The 14,499-nt window shown below is 44.7% G+C and overlaps 1 protein-coding gene across 4 annotated transcripts in view; it reads left to right on the forward strand.

Annotated features, from left to right (window-relative positions):
* The window catches only part of BCAS3 (BCAS3 microtubule associated cell migration factor), a 454,578-nt gene that overhangs the window by 130,548 nt on the left and 309,531 nt on the right, over positions 1-14,499 (forward strand). For all 4 annotated transcript variants that reach the window (XM_081890294.1, XM_081890296.1, XM_081890293.1 and 1 more), the window contains exon 15: positions 12,661-12,925. In XM_081890294.1, coding sequence (XP_081746420.1) covers positions 12,661-12,925 — 265 coding nt within the window. The remainder of the gene's footprint in view (positions 1-12,660; positions 12,926-14,499) is intronic.

Raw genomic sequence — 14,499 nt, forward strand, 5'->3', positions numbered from 1 at the left:
ATAAAGGAGCATGGGCTTTCTAACAATAAACAATGGGAAGTCTACTGCAAATTGCCCAGAGATCTTCCAGTAGATCATGATCTACGTTTTGCTTATCTAGGTATTTTCCTAAATCTACAAACCAGGAAGTTACCGTACTTTAGGAATTAGTACTATATGAGCTCATGCTTTATGCTGTCAGTACCCCAGTGGCGCTGTGGGTTAAACCACAGAGCCTAGGACTTGCCGATCAGAAGGTCGGTGGTTCGAATCCCTGTGACGGGGTGAGCTCCCGTTGCTCAGTCCATGCTCCTGCCAACCTAGCAGTTTGAAATCACATCAAAGTGCAAAGTAAAGGAAGGTTAACGGTGTTTCCGTGTGCTGCTTTGGTTCGCCAGAAGCAGCTTAGTCATACTGGCCACATGACCTGGAAGCTGTACGCCGGCTCCCTCGGCCAATAAAGCGAAATGAGTGCTGCAACCCCAGAGTCGACCACGACTGGACCTAATGGTCAGGGGTCCCTTTACCTTTACCTTTACCCCAGCGCAACATATAACCAACTCCCAGAAAACTGTAGCCCATTCACACTGTCCCACAAAATAATGTTTTTGAAATCATGAGTGTAGGTAGCCCATGCATTGATCTCTACAAAGGCCCTGAGCAGCTTGGTTCCTGGATATCCTTATATCCCAGCTTGATCCCTAAAATCACCCTGAGGAGTACTTACTTTGCTCCCATGTTACAGAGGCCTGACTTGGACTCAACTAGAAGTCGGGCATTTAGTGTCACCAATCCTATGCTGGAAACACTCTTGCAGCAGAGATTTGGCAAGTATTCTTGCTTTTGACTTTCAGGCGTCTCTTGAAGGCCTCTTTGTGACCTTCATGGGCTGGATTTCTTTTACTTTTTCCAGTGGTGTTTTATGTTTTAACAGTGTACAGTGCCCTGACATTTTATGATATGGTGGTATTGAAATACTGTTATAAATAATAAATAAACGACGACAAGCCTTTGCAAACAATATTCTTGATGGTAATACAATGCATCTGGCCCTGGGGGAGATTTGAGACCCAGCCAGGAATCTAGGCAGGTGGTGTGGTTCTGGGGCAGGAATGTCCTGATCTTTGGCTCCTTAGGATCATTAGTAAGTGTGGAGATCTGGTGAAGGTTCCTGCTCTCCTTGGTGCTCATAAGAAGAGCTTGCTGGATCAGGCCAATGGTCCCTCTAGTCTAGATTTGCTCCATACATTTTCCCATCAGCAAAACCTCAGTATAGGGTGTCTTTTAGGGATATTGAAGGCATGGGAGTAAGTTTACTTAATACAGTTTCTTAAATTATCCCATGCCTTGAATTCAGCAAATACTCAGAAGGAAAAATCATCCTGACTACTTGCTCCCCCCCCCAATAAAATAGCAAGGCTTGCTATGAAAAGAGCAAGTTTCAACTCAGTCTATTTGATTACTAATAATAATAAATAATAATAAATTTTATTTATATCCCGCCCTCCCCAGCCGAAGCTGGGCTCAGGGTGGCTAACAACAGTCAAAATACAGATAGGTAGCCGTGTTGGTCTGCCATAGTTAAAACAAAAAAAAATCCTTCCAGTAGCACCTTAAAGACAAACTAAGTTAGTTCTTGGTATGAGCTTTCGTGTGCATGCACACTTCTTCAGATACACTGAAGTATCTGAAGAAGTGTGCATGCACACGAAAGCTCATACCAAGAACTAACTTAGTTGGTCTTTAAGGTGCTACTGGAAGGAAATTTTTTTGTTTTAACAGTCAAAATAGTTCAACATTGTAAAAACATTCATTATAAAATTAATTGAAATCAAATTAATGGCAACCATCAAGCAAAATCCTGTGCAGGTTGCCAGAGGAGGGGGTCAGGCTGCGCCCTGACCAAAGGCCTGGTGGAACAGCTCTGTCTTGCAGGCCCTGCGGAAAGATGTCAGGTCCCGGAGAGCCCTAGTCTCTTGTGACAGAGCGTTCCACGGCCGAGAAAGCCCTGACAGAAAGCGACAGAGCCGTGGCCGAGAAAGCCCTGACTCTAGTTGAGGCCAGCCTAACCTCTCTGTGGCCTGGGATCTTTGGGATGTTTTTATTTGCAGACCGTAAATTTCTCTGTGGGACATACCAGGAGAGGCGGTCCCGTAGGTACGAGGGTCCTAGGCCGTATAGGGCTTTAAAGGTTAAAACCAGCACCTTGAACCTGATCCTATACTCCACCGGGAGCCAGTGCAGCTTGTATAGTACTGGATGAATATGATCTCGCAGCGAAGACCCCATAAGGAGTCTCACCGCGGCAAGCTTACTGTCTAAGCTTGTAAACTCTTTCAGGCTAAAGACCTTTTTATTTTTTGCTCATGTTCTCCGTAAGCATGTATAATGATGGGGATACATTTGGCCTTATCTTGGTGGCAGAGCACATGCTTTGCATGCAGAAGGTCTCAGATTGAAACCTCAGTGTCTCTAGGTAGGACTAGGAAAGACCCTGCCTGAAACCCTGGAGAGCTGCTGCCAGTCAGTGTAGACAGTACTGAGCTAAATGATCCAGCGGTTTGAGTTGGTATAAAGTGACTCTCTGTGTTCCTACACAAAGTGTGACACCTATATAAATAACACTTTATATCTTTACTAAAAATGGTGCATACATTTTAGAAGCTATGCCCCAAACAACAATGCCCCAGCAACAATGTTCAAGGGTTGGGCCATGGGCTCTGGTTCTGTTCCGCTGAATAAAAACTCAAGGGGTGTGTTTACGGACATCAGTTTTGCCGCCCCAGATCCTGAGCTGTGCCTGGGCTTGTAGAGCTATCGCTGGGTAAACTGACCCTTTGATCGCTGTGTTATCGGAAGCTGATGTCCCCAGAGTGATTAACAAATCAGAGAAGGGGATGAAATTCCATGCCCGGTGCTTTTTGTGCTACTGCTCCTCGGGTTTGTTTCTGAAAATGGGACCCTCTCTTTCCATCTCAGTGTGGGCAAGTTTGTGCCACCTCTAGATGCAAAAATACTTGGCGAAATCGGAGATAGGCTGAATTTTTAAGATGTGGCGTGGAGGGAACAAGCAGAGAGAGGCAGAGTGATGCCTGCTAGGGATGAACAAATCTGTCAATTTGGATTTCTTTCAGTTTCTCATGTTCCTAGTCTGACACATTTCTGTGTCAGTTTTCCATTAAAGAAAAAAAGTCCTTATGAGAATTGATCAGCATTTTAGGGTGCATTTCTTCCAATGTACATATGTTTGTATGCAATTTTGCCTAATATATTACATTTCTATATATTGTTTACACAAATATGCACATTTTAATACCCACACTTCTGTTACTATTATTAGTATAACTTAATATATTTAGTTCCTGCCTTTTTCCTACATTGGGGTGCAAGGCAACCTACAGCATTTAAAAAACATCAACTTTGGACCTCAGGGTAATGAAAACCAACTAGTTAAATCCAAGAATACAAATACATCACATTTAAATCCAGCAGTTCAAATGCAACTTGCCCTGACAGCAGCCCAGGGATCAGAATGTTTCACACCTTAGTTTTCAAAGGCCTGTCTGAACAGGAAGGTCTTTGTCTGTTGGTGGAAGGATAACAAAGAGGGAGCCAGTCTAACCTCCCTTGGGAGGGGGGACTTCCACAATATGGGAGCAGCCACAGAGAAGGCTCTATCTCTTGTCTCCACCCATCATGCTTCTGATGTTGATGAGGCTGAGCGAAGGTGCTCACCTGAGGCTCTTAGCACCAAGGCAAGTTTGTATAAGGGGATATGATCTTTCAGGTTGCCTGGGCTGGAACCATATAATATGCGTTTAATTAATTTTTTGCTGGGAGAACTTCCAAGTTCCAAGAAGTGTAAATTTCAAAGGATAGCTGCATTTCTGCTCACTTATTGTTGTGAAAGTGCAAATCAGGTAGGCTCACGCTAAAATGTACCCCTAATTAAATGCAATGGTACATTGTGGAAATGAGTTGTGCACCTGAGCCACAGAGGGGGCCACAGACAGAGACTCCCTTAAGGATCTCCGTGATCAGGCAGGGATATAAGGAATCAACTGTTCTGAAGGTGTCCGGGACCCAAGTTGTTAATTGCATGTAAGTTAATACAAGAACCTTGAAGTTAGCATATGGGCAGTCAGTGGAAGCTTTTAGGTAATGGGGTGATGGCAGTAGTTAGCCCCCACCAACAGTCTAGCTACAGCATTTTGTGCCAGCTGAAGCTTCCAGACCAAGTCCAAGGGTCCTTATTGCAATAATAAAGTCTTGAGGTTACCAGTTCATGAATCACTGGGACCAGGCTATCCCTGTCCAGGAACAGCTGTAACTTGGCCTATCAGCCATAGCTGGTAAAAAGCACTCCAAGTCAACTGAAGTTACCAAACTATGTTATCCCTGTTTGGCTGGTATCCTGCAATCATTCCGGGAAGTGTTGCCCTTCTGTTTTGATTGGTGTCAACATGTGGGCAGATCTGATTGGGTGCATACCATTGTGACATCATTGGGATCTTTGGAATCTCTGCATGGCTGGGATCACTATAGGAAGATTGCGGGGACGGACCACAGTAGGAGGTTGGTGAGGGGAAGAACCCCTAACTATAATACAAGAGAGAGGGGAAGCAATGAAAAGAAACAGCATCAGAAAATAGTGGCCCTTTGCACAATTTCGGGAACTAATTTCCAACCTGCAAAAGTATTATTTTATACCTGAAAATCAAGATGGGTGAATGTTCAGCAGAGCCTGAAGGTTACTGTAGTGTTCTAACTGGAGCAGAAAGCTGCGAGGGAGCCAGCTTTCAGCATCCCAAGGTCTGAGTGAGTGTTACTTGGCTGAAGACATGGGAAGGATTCCATGCTGAAATAAGCACAGGATCCGTCATAAACCCAGTGACCGAGGAGTGTTCGGACTAGTGGGACACTTCGTACTTGAACAGAGTAACGGAGGCTGTTAAACAAATACCGAGAAGAGTTCGAGAGCAGTGAAAACCAGGCAGTAATCTGATCCTTCCAAGAGCTTTACAGCCAACAGCACCACCTTCCACAGTTCTTTACAAACACCTTTTTGGGTTGAAAAAATATTGGTTTGGCTCTGGAAAAGTTCCTTTTGCTTCAACTGCTACCAGATGCGGAACAGTGGCTGAGCTTCAAGGAACGCTTCCAAAAGAAATACCAGATTGGTCTCACCAGGGATGCTGTTTTGAATCTGAAGAGTTCCTTGTTGTACATGCAAACAAGAGTTCCTCTACCACCACCCAACAAATCTAGAGCATCCGGAATGCAGCTCCTGAGTTCGAATTCTGTTTATCTGCTGAGCTACTGGAGTTCTCATCTGAGATAAAAGTTTGAAGGTTCAGACTAATAGGGGAAGGAAGAGCACTGTGTGTCAACCCCCTTTTTAAAGGCAAAAACAAAACTAGAAATTTCAGAAATTGAGCACGGAACCTTCAGCAAATGCAAAGTTATGTTCTCCTGAGCAATGGGGTTGTCAGGTCAAAGGTCACCACTGAATTTCACAAAGAACTGGTCCATGGCCATGCACATGGCAGAGCAAGGTTTTGAACCCAGGTCTGCCAGGCACAAGTCCAACATGTTAACCATGGCTCCATATTGGCTCCCAGTAAACTTGCTTACTGATGAAAAGACACAGTCTCTTGATCTTTCTTCTACTATGGACCCTACACGCTCCCGCTCTACCGGAATGTGGGCCACCACTCCTTCACGCAGAGGGGCAGCTGCCACACAACATTGGCTTGACCTCTTGAGCTTCGACTAAACCAAACCAAACCAAACCAAACCAAACCAAAACCAACAACCAACCAGCCATTGGAAACTTCTCTCTAGGCCACCCAGAGGCCCATCTCTTGAAAAGCCTGCTAAGATTATTATTGGCCATTGTACCTCCCTGCCCCCATTGGCTCTTTTCACCTTGTATTTGTACTGTGACGCTCCTGGAGAGGTCATTTAAGCCATATTTCCCATCATGGTGGCATCCAGAAATTTTGTACTACAGATCCTAGCAGCCACCACGTGCAAACTTCATGCAAACCAGGATGAATGCTTCTTACACAGGCGGTCTGGAAGTGATCCAAGAAACATAGGAAACTGCCTTACACTGAGTCAGACCATTGGCCTATGTAGTTCAGTATTGTCTACACTGACTAGCAGCAGCTCTCTAGGGTTTTAGGCAGGGGTCTCTCTTCCAGCCGTACCTGGAGATGCCAGGGATTGAACCTGGGACCTTCTGCATGCAAAGCAGTTGCTCTGTCACTGAGCTATGGTCTTTCCCTTAAAGGAAAAAGGCAGGAATTAGATTTAATAATTGTACTCTTGTTCTTCTCCATGTCCCTAATTGTTGAGCCCCCCCCCCATTCCAAAAAACCCCAAAACAAACCTTCATTCTCTTTTCATGGGCCTCTAATCCACTTTGAGCCTGCAGTCAAGACAAAGGCCTTTGTAGAACAATCCAGAATATTAGGTCCCGACAATAAGGTTTCTATGATGATCATTCCAAAGCCTCCGAGGGGGGTTAAAACTGACCGCTCTTTAGCAATGTCGTCAGTGGCTTGTTTGGCTGTGGCAATGAATCTGAAAAGGACAGGGTTGTGTCTGAGTTTGGGTGTAAAGCTGGGGCAACATTGTGTGTGTGTGTGTGTGTGTGTGTGTGTGTGTGTGTGTGTTTGTGTGTGTGTGTGACATTGTCCCTCCGATGAAGTACTTCCGTGAGCAAACCTCTTTGCCTTTCAGGAAAACATCTTCCAAGTCATGTGGTTTTGTTTTTTAATCCCCTTTTTAAGGCGAAGGCTTTAGATATACGGGTACTTACAGGCAAGTGAATCCTTGGGGCAACATTGTGTGTGTGTGTGTGTGTGTGTGTGTGTGTGTTTGTGTGTGTGTGTGACATTGTCCCTCCGATGAAGTACTTCCGTGAGCAAACCTCTTTGCCTTTCAGGAAAACATCTTCCAAGTCATGTGGTTTTGTTTTTTAATCCCCTTTTTAAGGCGAAGGCTTTAGATATACGGGTACTTACAGGCAAGTGAATCCTTGCTGCTTTTGTCCAGAATATTCTGAAGTGCATTTCTGGAATACTTTTGTCAAGATTTGATGGCTGGCCTGTTCCATCGTTGAGTACCCACCGCATTGTGAGAGCCAAACTCTCCTGAGGTTGATTTAAACCCTGTGCTTTTTAATAACATAATGAAAGCTAATCCCCGCCATCCTGTGTGTTTCCATTTGTTGCATTGGACCCCATTCACCTACGATGGGTTTATCTGCAAATATTTTCATTCAGTTGTTGCTTCTTAGGACTTTTCTTTTGGTTACATCACTTGAGGCCAGGCTACTTGAAGTGATTTTGTCCTGGAGAAAAAAGAGGAGGAATGTGATTTCCACCTTGCTGTTGTGCAAAGCAGACATTGGAGGGGAAAGTGGGGTGGGGAGAGAACTAAATCCTTTCCTAGCTTTTGCTTCAGGATCTGCATAAGAGGTCATTATAGAAGCGAGGGACTCTTGGCTTTGATGGAGAAGCTAAGCCAGTTTCACAATTCAAGGAGCCCCCTCTGCCTCATCTGAGTTGGGCCACTAGTGGTTCTCACCCATTAATGTTGACCCTGATTGGCAGGGTCTTGAGTTCTCAGCTGGATTCTTTGATTCACTGATTCCCAAGCTATGTGCTGTGACAGAGCTTCTGGTAAGAAGCTAATAACAGGTGGTGGCAGCGATAAACAGTCTTCCCCTCTATCAGCAAGATCAGATGGTGACTGATGACAGACATGGGGCCAAACAGGGCTGCTGAAAAACAAGAAGGAGAGAGGAAAGTTCATTTCTAAAAGGAATTAGTTCCAGTTCCAATTCACCCTCTCCAAAAAGGAATGAATGTCATTTCAGTTCAATTCACAATTCATTCACACGGTCCATTCATGCCCTCCGCCCAAGTCTTCAGAATTTTACAAGATGCTCTGCTGGAGTATAAAATATACTTAAGAAAACTAAGAAAACATCAAAATACACAGAATGTAACCTCTTTTTATCCCTCCCCAAATAATTGCGAATTGTGGGGTTTCTTATAGCTCATAGGAGCCTAGAAGAAGGCACAGAAATCATGCAAAGAAGCACTTTTGGGAGGATAAACAACATTCTGCTGTTGTAATTATGATAATTCCTATTACTAGAAGTAGCCAATCCATTGGCAGGAAGCTGCTTAGGGGGAGGCAAAGTGAACCCAGGGCTCATCCACACAGGTCCATGTTTTGAAGCTCCATGTCCGAGCACTTTCTCGTTTTTTGCCCTGGCGTTTCCCCCGCAAAAACCCTCTCTTTGAATCAGAGCAAACGGCAACCATGAAAAACCCAAAAGCACAGGCCAAAGTACTAAGTACGGATGAACCCCCAGTTGTGCAGAAGCACGGCAGCCACTCTTCTGTATGAGTGGGTTTTTTTTGTGGGTTTTTTAAGGGCCTTTAACAAGTCGCACCGTAATCCTAAGCCACTTTTTCAGTATTTCTTACTTCTTAGGTAAGGTTGTTTCGGGTTGTAGCCCCAATTTGTACTCTTCCCCAAGAGCCAGATGGCTTAACCAGGCCCCAGTCCTTGCAAAGCCTGGCCTGTCATTGCCAAGCAGTGACTCCACAATATGTTTCTTATTTAGCTGCCATACATTTAAAGTATGTCTTGTGAGTTTTAGGAGAAATGTCTGCATTTTCTTTTTTTAATAGAAAAGTTTCATAATGTCTTTGGTGGTGTGGCATGGCTTCAGAGCCCATAGAATTGACTCACTTCTTTAGCTTGGCCAAATAATTTTGGGCTCACCAATCATAAAGAGGGGTGTCCCTGTTTGCCTCTCTCAGGGGCTGGAGGCTATTTCCCCCTAAATAACCCTCTGCTGAAAAACCAGAAACTGCTGGCAATGTTGCTAAGGTTGTCCTCATTGTCTTGCCACCAGGTTGGGTTTTCTCTATGAGAAATGGGGCAATTTAGCGGCAGGAATCTTAGGACATATCTATATGACCACATCCTCCAACATGGCACAGTTATTTCACAGAACTCAATTTGAGACACTTTTCCTCTGGAAAGATCTCTACTTTTTGAAATCTGAGTAGCTTTCCACTACGCTGGGGCATGTGTGTTAAGTTTGTCTAATGTGTGAGATTGTCAAATGTTAAGATTATTTTGTTTTCTTTCAAACCCCCCCCCCCCAAATTGTTGTTGTTATTCATTTTCTTCATTTCTGTCCTGGCAGTCTAGAAAGCCTCTTCCTTGCTGTTCCCTTTAGTTTCCTAATCCTAGGTGAAACCTCTTTTATCGAAGATGGCTGATTTACTAGTGAGCTTGTAAAGGAGTGAGCTTTGTGATCCATGCATCAGCAGTGGGGGAGGCAGAGGGGAAATATCTGGCCAGCTATCATGAGTCCTGGGGAGACATCTTGGTGGAATTGGAAGGAATGGGATAAGAATGTGGATTTGGAGGAATTGGATACTAGGAGTAAATTGGGATCCAGTGGAGGGGCCAAGCGGCTTGTTGGAGATATAGCCTCCTTGGTGCCATCTGGCATTCTGAGCTCCACATCACAGCAGACTGACCCTGTTGACTCTGCCTCTGTTACCAAGGACACAGGGACAGAGCCGTCGTTCCTATTGGGCTTACTGGCGCATTGTGCCAGGGCGCTGGCCTCTCAGGGGCGCCCCAGTGAATGGGGGAGCTGCATGGCTTTACCAGCGGCCTCCCCTTTCCCTGCACACCCGCCAGCTGTGCTCTGTCAACCATATGGCTGGCAGGCGTGCAGTTTGTCTCCCAAGCCTCCGCAGGAGGAGAGCGATCCCTGCAGAGGCTTAGGGTGGAAGCTGCACGGCACCAGATATACTTAAGATGGCCCTGCATAGGGATGACTGTGCCGGCGCAAACAGATTCAGCAAACCCATCCTATTCTGAGGAGCTCCCATTTGCTTGCCCGGTCCCATGGCTTGGATCTCCAACTGTGCAAATGTCTGTGCCCACCCTTCTCTTCAAAAGATCCAGGGGGTGCATCTCAGGTTTTGTGACAAAGTCTCAGCTCACACCTGGCCATGAATTTAACTTGTTGTGCTTCCTCTTAACCTGAATGTTTGCCTCCTGACTGACATATCACACTGACCTATGCATTCAAGCCTTTGACAGAAACTGAGTTGGGTGTCTGACTGCTGCATCCTTCTGCAGGAGGCCAGGGCACTAGCAACGATGCAGGGAGGTTGATCATTTCACACATAGAACTAACTAGCTCACTACTACTAACACTGAATCACAGCAGCTCTCCAGGTTTCAGGAAGGGGGTCTTTTTCCTGGTCCTACCTGGAGATACTGGGGGTTGAACTTGGAGCCTTTTGCATGCACAACACATGCTCTCTCACTGAGCTATTGGGCAGATCTGCACTCTGCACATTTGATGGACATTTAACTTCCCACAAAGAATTCTGGGATCCCGAGTTTCCTCCTCATGAGGGCTACAGTTCCCAGCACCCTTAACAAACTACAGTTCCCAGAATTTTTTGTTGGAAAGTGTCACTTGCTTTAAATATGCTCTGAATGTTCTTCAGATGTATGGTGTGGCTCTGCTCACAATCCTTCTCCAATTTTTTTTGGTCTGGAAAATGTCTTATAAGCTACGTACAAAGCATAAAACAATCCAGCAAAAATTTCTGAGTGCATCTCATTTTTATTATTTATTTAAAGCAGGTGTGGGGGATCTCCCTCCCTCCAGATGTTGCTCGACTACAACTCCCATCATTCTTGACCACTGGCTGTGCTGACTGGGGCGGTAGTCCAGCAACATCTGGGGAGACACAGCTTTTTCCACCCCCAATTTAAGGTGTTTATACCCCACCCTTTAGCAATACAAATCAGTTTTCAAGCAGTCCCTGCACTCAGGCTCATAATCTGAAAAGGTATGAAACATGAGGGAAAAGGAATGGGTGAGAGGAGGGGGAAAGGAAACCTCAAGCACAAATTCACTGACAGCCAATGTCAGTGGTGGTTCTCCTTATCGTGCCTTTGGGTAACTATATCTAGTAAAAACAGTGGTTTAACTGAGATAGATACACAGCCCAAAGTGGTGGAAAAGTCACCAGTAGAGTAATCATGTGTACGACCTGCCCCCTTGCTATTTTCCGTCTAAGTTCCAAAATTTCCAGAACAGGTTATGATTTCACATGGTATACCCTGAGTAACGATCAGCTTTCATTTTCAAACTGTTGGCTTTGGATTATTGGCAACTTTTACGCACGCAAATTTAGAAGAAAATTTCAGAGTTCCTCCTCCTTAAAGGCCTTGTCTTTAAACGTTTAAACACAAACCACATCCAAAACTTTGGCACGGATCTGTCATTTTTGCTGGCGATTATTTACCTCTCATTTTTCATGTTTCCCCAGGATGAAAAATGAGCAAGCAGCTAATGTGTATCTTGCCTCCCGTAAAAACAACAACAGCTCAGCTCTCAGGGCCAAATTCAATTAAAAAATTACACCAGACTCCTGTGGGTTTGTTTATTTTTTAGCAATTCCGCACCACCACCACCCCAGCCGCCTGGCACAACAATTTTGCTTTATTGAACTGGGCTCTTGATTTAGCTGGAAAACATTTTGAGCAATGATCAAGGTATTGAGTTGCTTGATGTAATATTAAATTCATAGCAAAAATTCCTGGGTTTGCATTAACAGGAAAAATCAAACTTTTGACCCCAGAATTTGAACTCTAACACTTGACCTCCTCCTGAGCCCACTGCTCCTTATTAATAATGCTTTTATTATATTTCACAAAATTTATTCCGCCTTTGCTAATATTTTGGAGGGAAAAGTACACTGTGTGCAGAACTCAAGTCCTCCTGTTCTTCCAGCCTTGCATATCTCTCCTCTGATGTTTAGCATGTTAGCAGTCATTACCTATGCACTTCCAAGCACATTTTCCACTAGCCCTGCTGACTGGACTGATAGAAGTTAATAACAAATAACATCCTCAGGGCAACAGTTTAAAACCTTAGCACTCCTTCTAAACCCAGGGGTTAGATTAAGTTTTTAGACAAATTCGTAGAAGATAAGGCTTCAGCAGCTACGAACTCAGATGGCTATGTTCTGTTAGAGGCAGAATGCCTCTGAATGTCAGTTGCTGGGAATGACAGGTGAGGAGAGTGCAGGTGTGTTTGGGTCCTGCCAGCAGGCTTCCTATAGGCATCTGGTTGACCACAGTTGAAACTAGGATGCTGGACTAGATGGTCTATCCTTGGAAATTTGCATTCTCCAAAGTTTGTGATGCCTCTCTCCAACCCAAAATGTACAAGAATGCATTGTGTTAAGGGACATTGCTTGTTAAATTGCATACATTGGGCAAAATTGCATATAAAAGTCATATATAAAAATGTAAATACAAAATTTCTATGTTTGTTTGTTTGTTTGTTTTTTTAAAATGCAAACTGATGTAAAAGTGGGGCAAACTGAGAAACCAGCATTGACAGAGTTGTCCATCCCGAAAGGAAATATTAAAATATTGTAGGTTGCCCTTAGCCTTTAGAATTGGGCAAGGCTATCAAGTGAATAACTAGAGTTAACCTCCATGCATTTGCCTGATGCTTTCCATTCTGGAAGTCATGCTGATTTCTTGACACTGATTACAGCTCCTCAAATGGTACCACTTGATTTCTCCCACCCTCCACTCCAGGTGCAGGACATTTCCTTCAGCCACGACTGCCGCTGGGTGGTGGTCAGCACCCTTCGGGGCACTTCCCATGTCTTCCCCATCAACCCGTATGGAGGGCAGCCCTGCGTCCGCACACACATGTCGCCAAGGGTTGTCAACCGAATGAGCCGCTTCCAGAAGAGCGCTGGGCTGGAGGAGATTGAGCAGGAGCTGACGACCAAACAAGGAGGTCGCTGTAGTCCCGTCCCGGGGCTATCCAGCAGCCCGTCTGGTTCCCCTCTTCACGGTAAGCGTTGGCTTTTCCTTTTCAATTGTCTGGCAGGAGTTGAAAACAAAACTGCCCTTTTACAAATCTGTGGTGGGTCCACATTTGGAATACAGTGGTACCTCGGGTTACAGATGCTTCAGGTTACAGACTCCTCTAACCCAGAAATAGTACCTCGGGTTAAGAACTTTGCTTCAGAAATTGCATGGTGGCAGCAGCAGGAGGCTCCATGAGCTAAAGTGGTACCTCAGGTTAAGAACAGTTTCAGGTTAAGAACAGACCTCTAGAATGAATTAAGTTCTTAACCCGAGGTACCACTGTACTGTGTACAGTTCTTGATTGCCTCACCTCGAAAAGGATATTGTACAGTTGAAAGAGGTTCAGAAAAGGGCAATCAAAAGTATCCAAGGGATGGAATTTCTCCCTTATTAGGGGAGGTTGAAGCATTTTTAATTCAGAGAAAAAGTAAGTAAGGGATAACATGATAGAAGGTCATAAAATTGTACATGTGACAGAGAAAGTCTGTAGAGAAGAGCTTTTCTCCCTTTCTCATAATACTAGAATTTGTGGATGTCCAATGAAGCCGAAAGATTGCGCACAAGAACACACTCCCCTCCTGTGGTTTCCAGCAACTGGTATTTAGATGCATAACTCCCTCTGACCATGTCTGGTGGCCATCACTGCCTCCAGTGGCAACAAGTTCCATAGTTTAACTATGCAATGTGTGAAGAAGTACCAGTTCCTGGAAACCACAGGAGGGGAGAGTGTTCTTGTGCTTGGGGCCTTCTTGCAGGTTTCTCACAGACATCTGGTTGGCCATTGGGAAAACAGGATGCTGGACCAGGTGGACCACTGGCGTGCTATAGCAGGGCTCTCCTTATGTTCTAATGTTAGAAAGAGAACTTAGTACCTTCCAGATGTTGTTAGACCCCAACTTTCTGACCATTTACCATGCTGGTCGGGGCTGATGGGAGTTGAGGTAGCCACAGGCTTCCACCCCCTGTGCTACAGCAAGGTATGCAGAAGATAGAGCAGGAAAAATGGATGTTTTTCATATGCAGGTTAAAAATAATTTAAAAGGTTTTAGAGCTTGATCATCTCATGTTTTATTTCATAGACCTCCCAAGGTGTTCTGCTCTGTGTTGCAATGGTGTTTTTTTAACCTGGCAATCATATTGTTGGTTGGTCAAGGGTAGGCGGAGAGCAACATCTGGACATTCTGAAGACAAATATTTATTGTTTTGTGAGGAAATGTGAAAGCCAGCTCAAGATGAAAGATGAGCTGAAATGAAAAGTTGGGTTTGTTGTCATTGTCGCTGATCTCTTTCACAGTAGTGTAGTTGGAGAGCAGTTGTTCCAAGAGGAAAGTTGTTTCCACAGAGCCTTTGCCTAAGGCAGCTCCTAACTCTAGGGCAGGAAGCCTGTGGACCTCTGGAAGCTGCTATTCATAGTCCAACACTCTTTGTGAGAACAGGATGCTGGGCCACTGGTCTGATCCAGAATGTCTCTTCTGATGTTCTCAGGAGGTCTAGTTGGTTGACCTTAATGCTCTACTATTTATGAAGCATCTTGAAGCAATTTCACAGTACAGTAAA

This window comes from Podarcis melisellensis (assembly GCF_964234715.1).
Source record: "Podarcis melisellensis genome assembly, chromosome: 15".
In the NCBI taxonomy this organism is placed as follows: Eukaryota; Metazoa; Chordata; class Lepidosauria; order Squamata; family Lacertidae; genus Podarcis; species Podarcis melisellensis.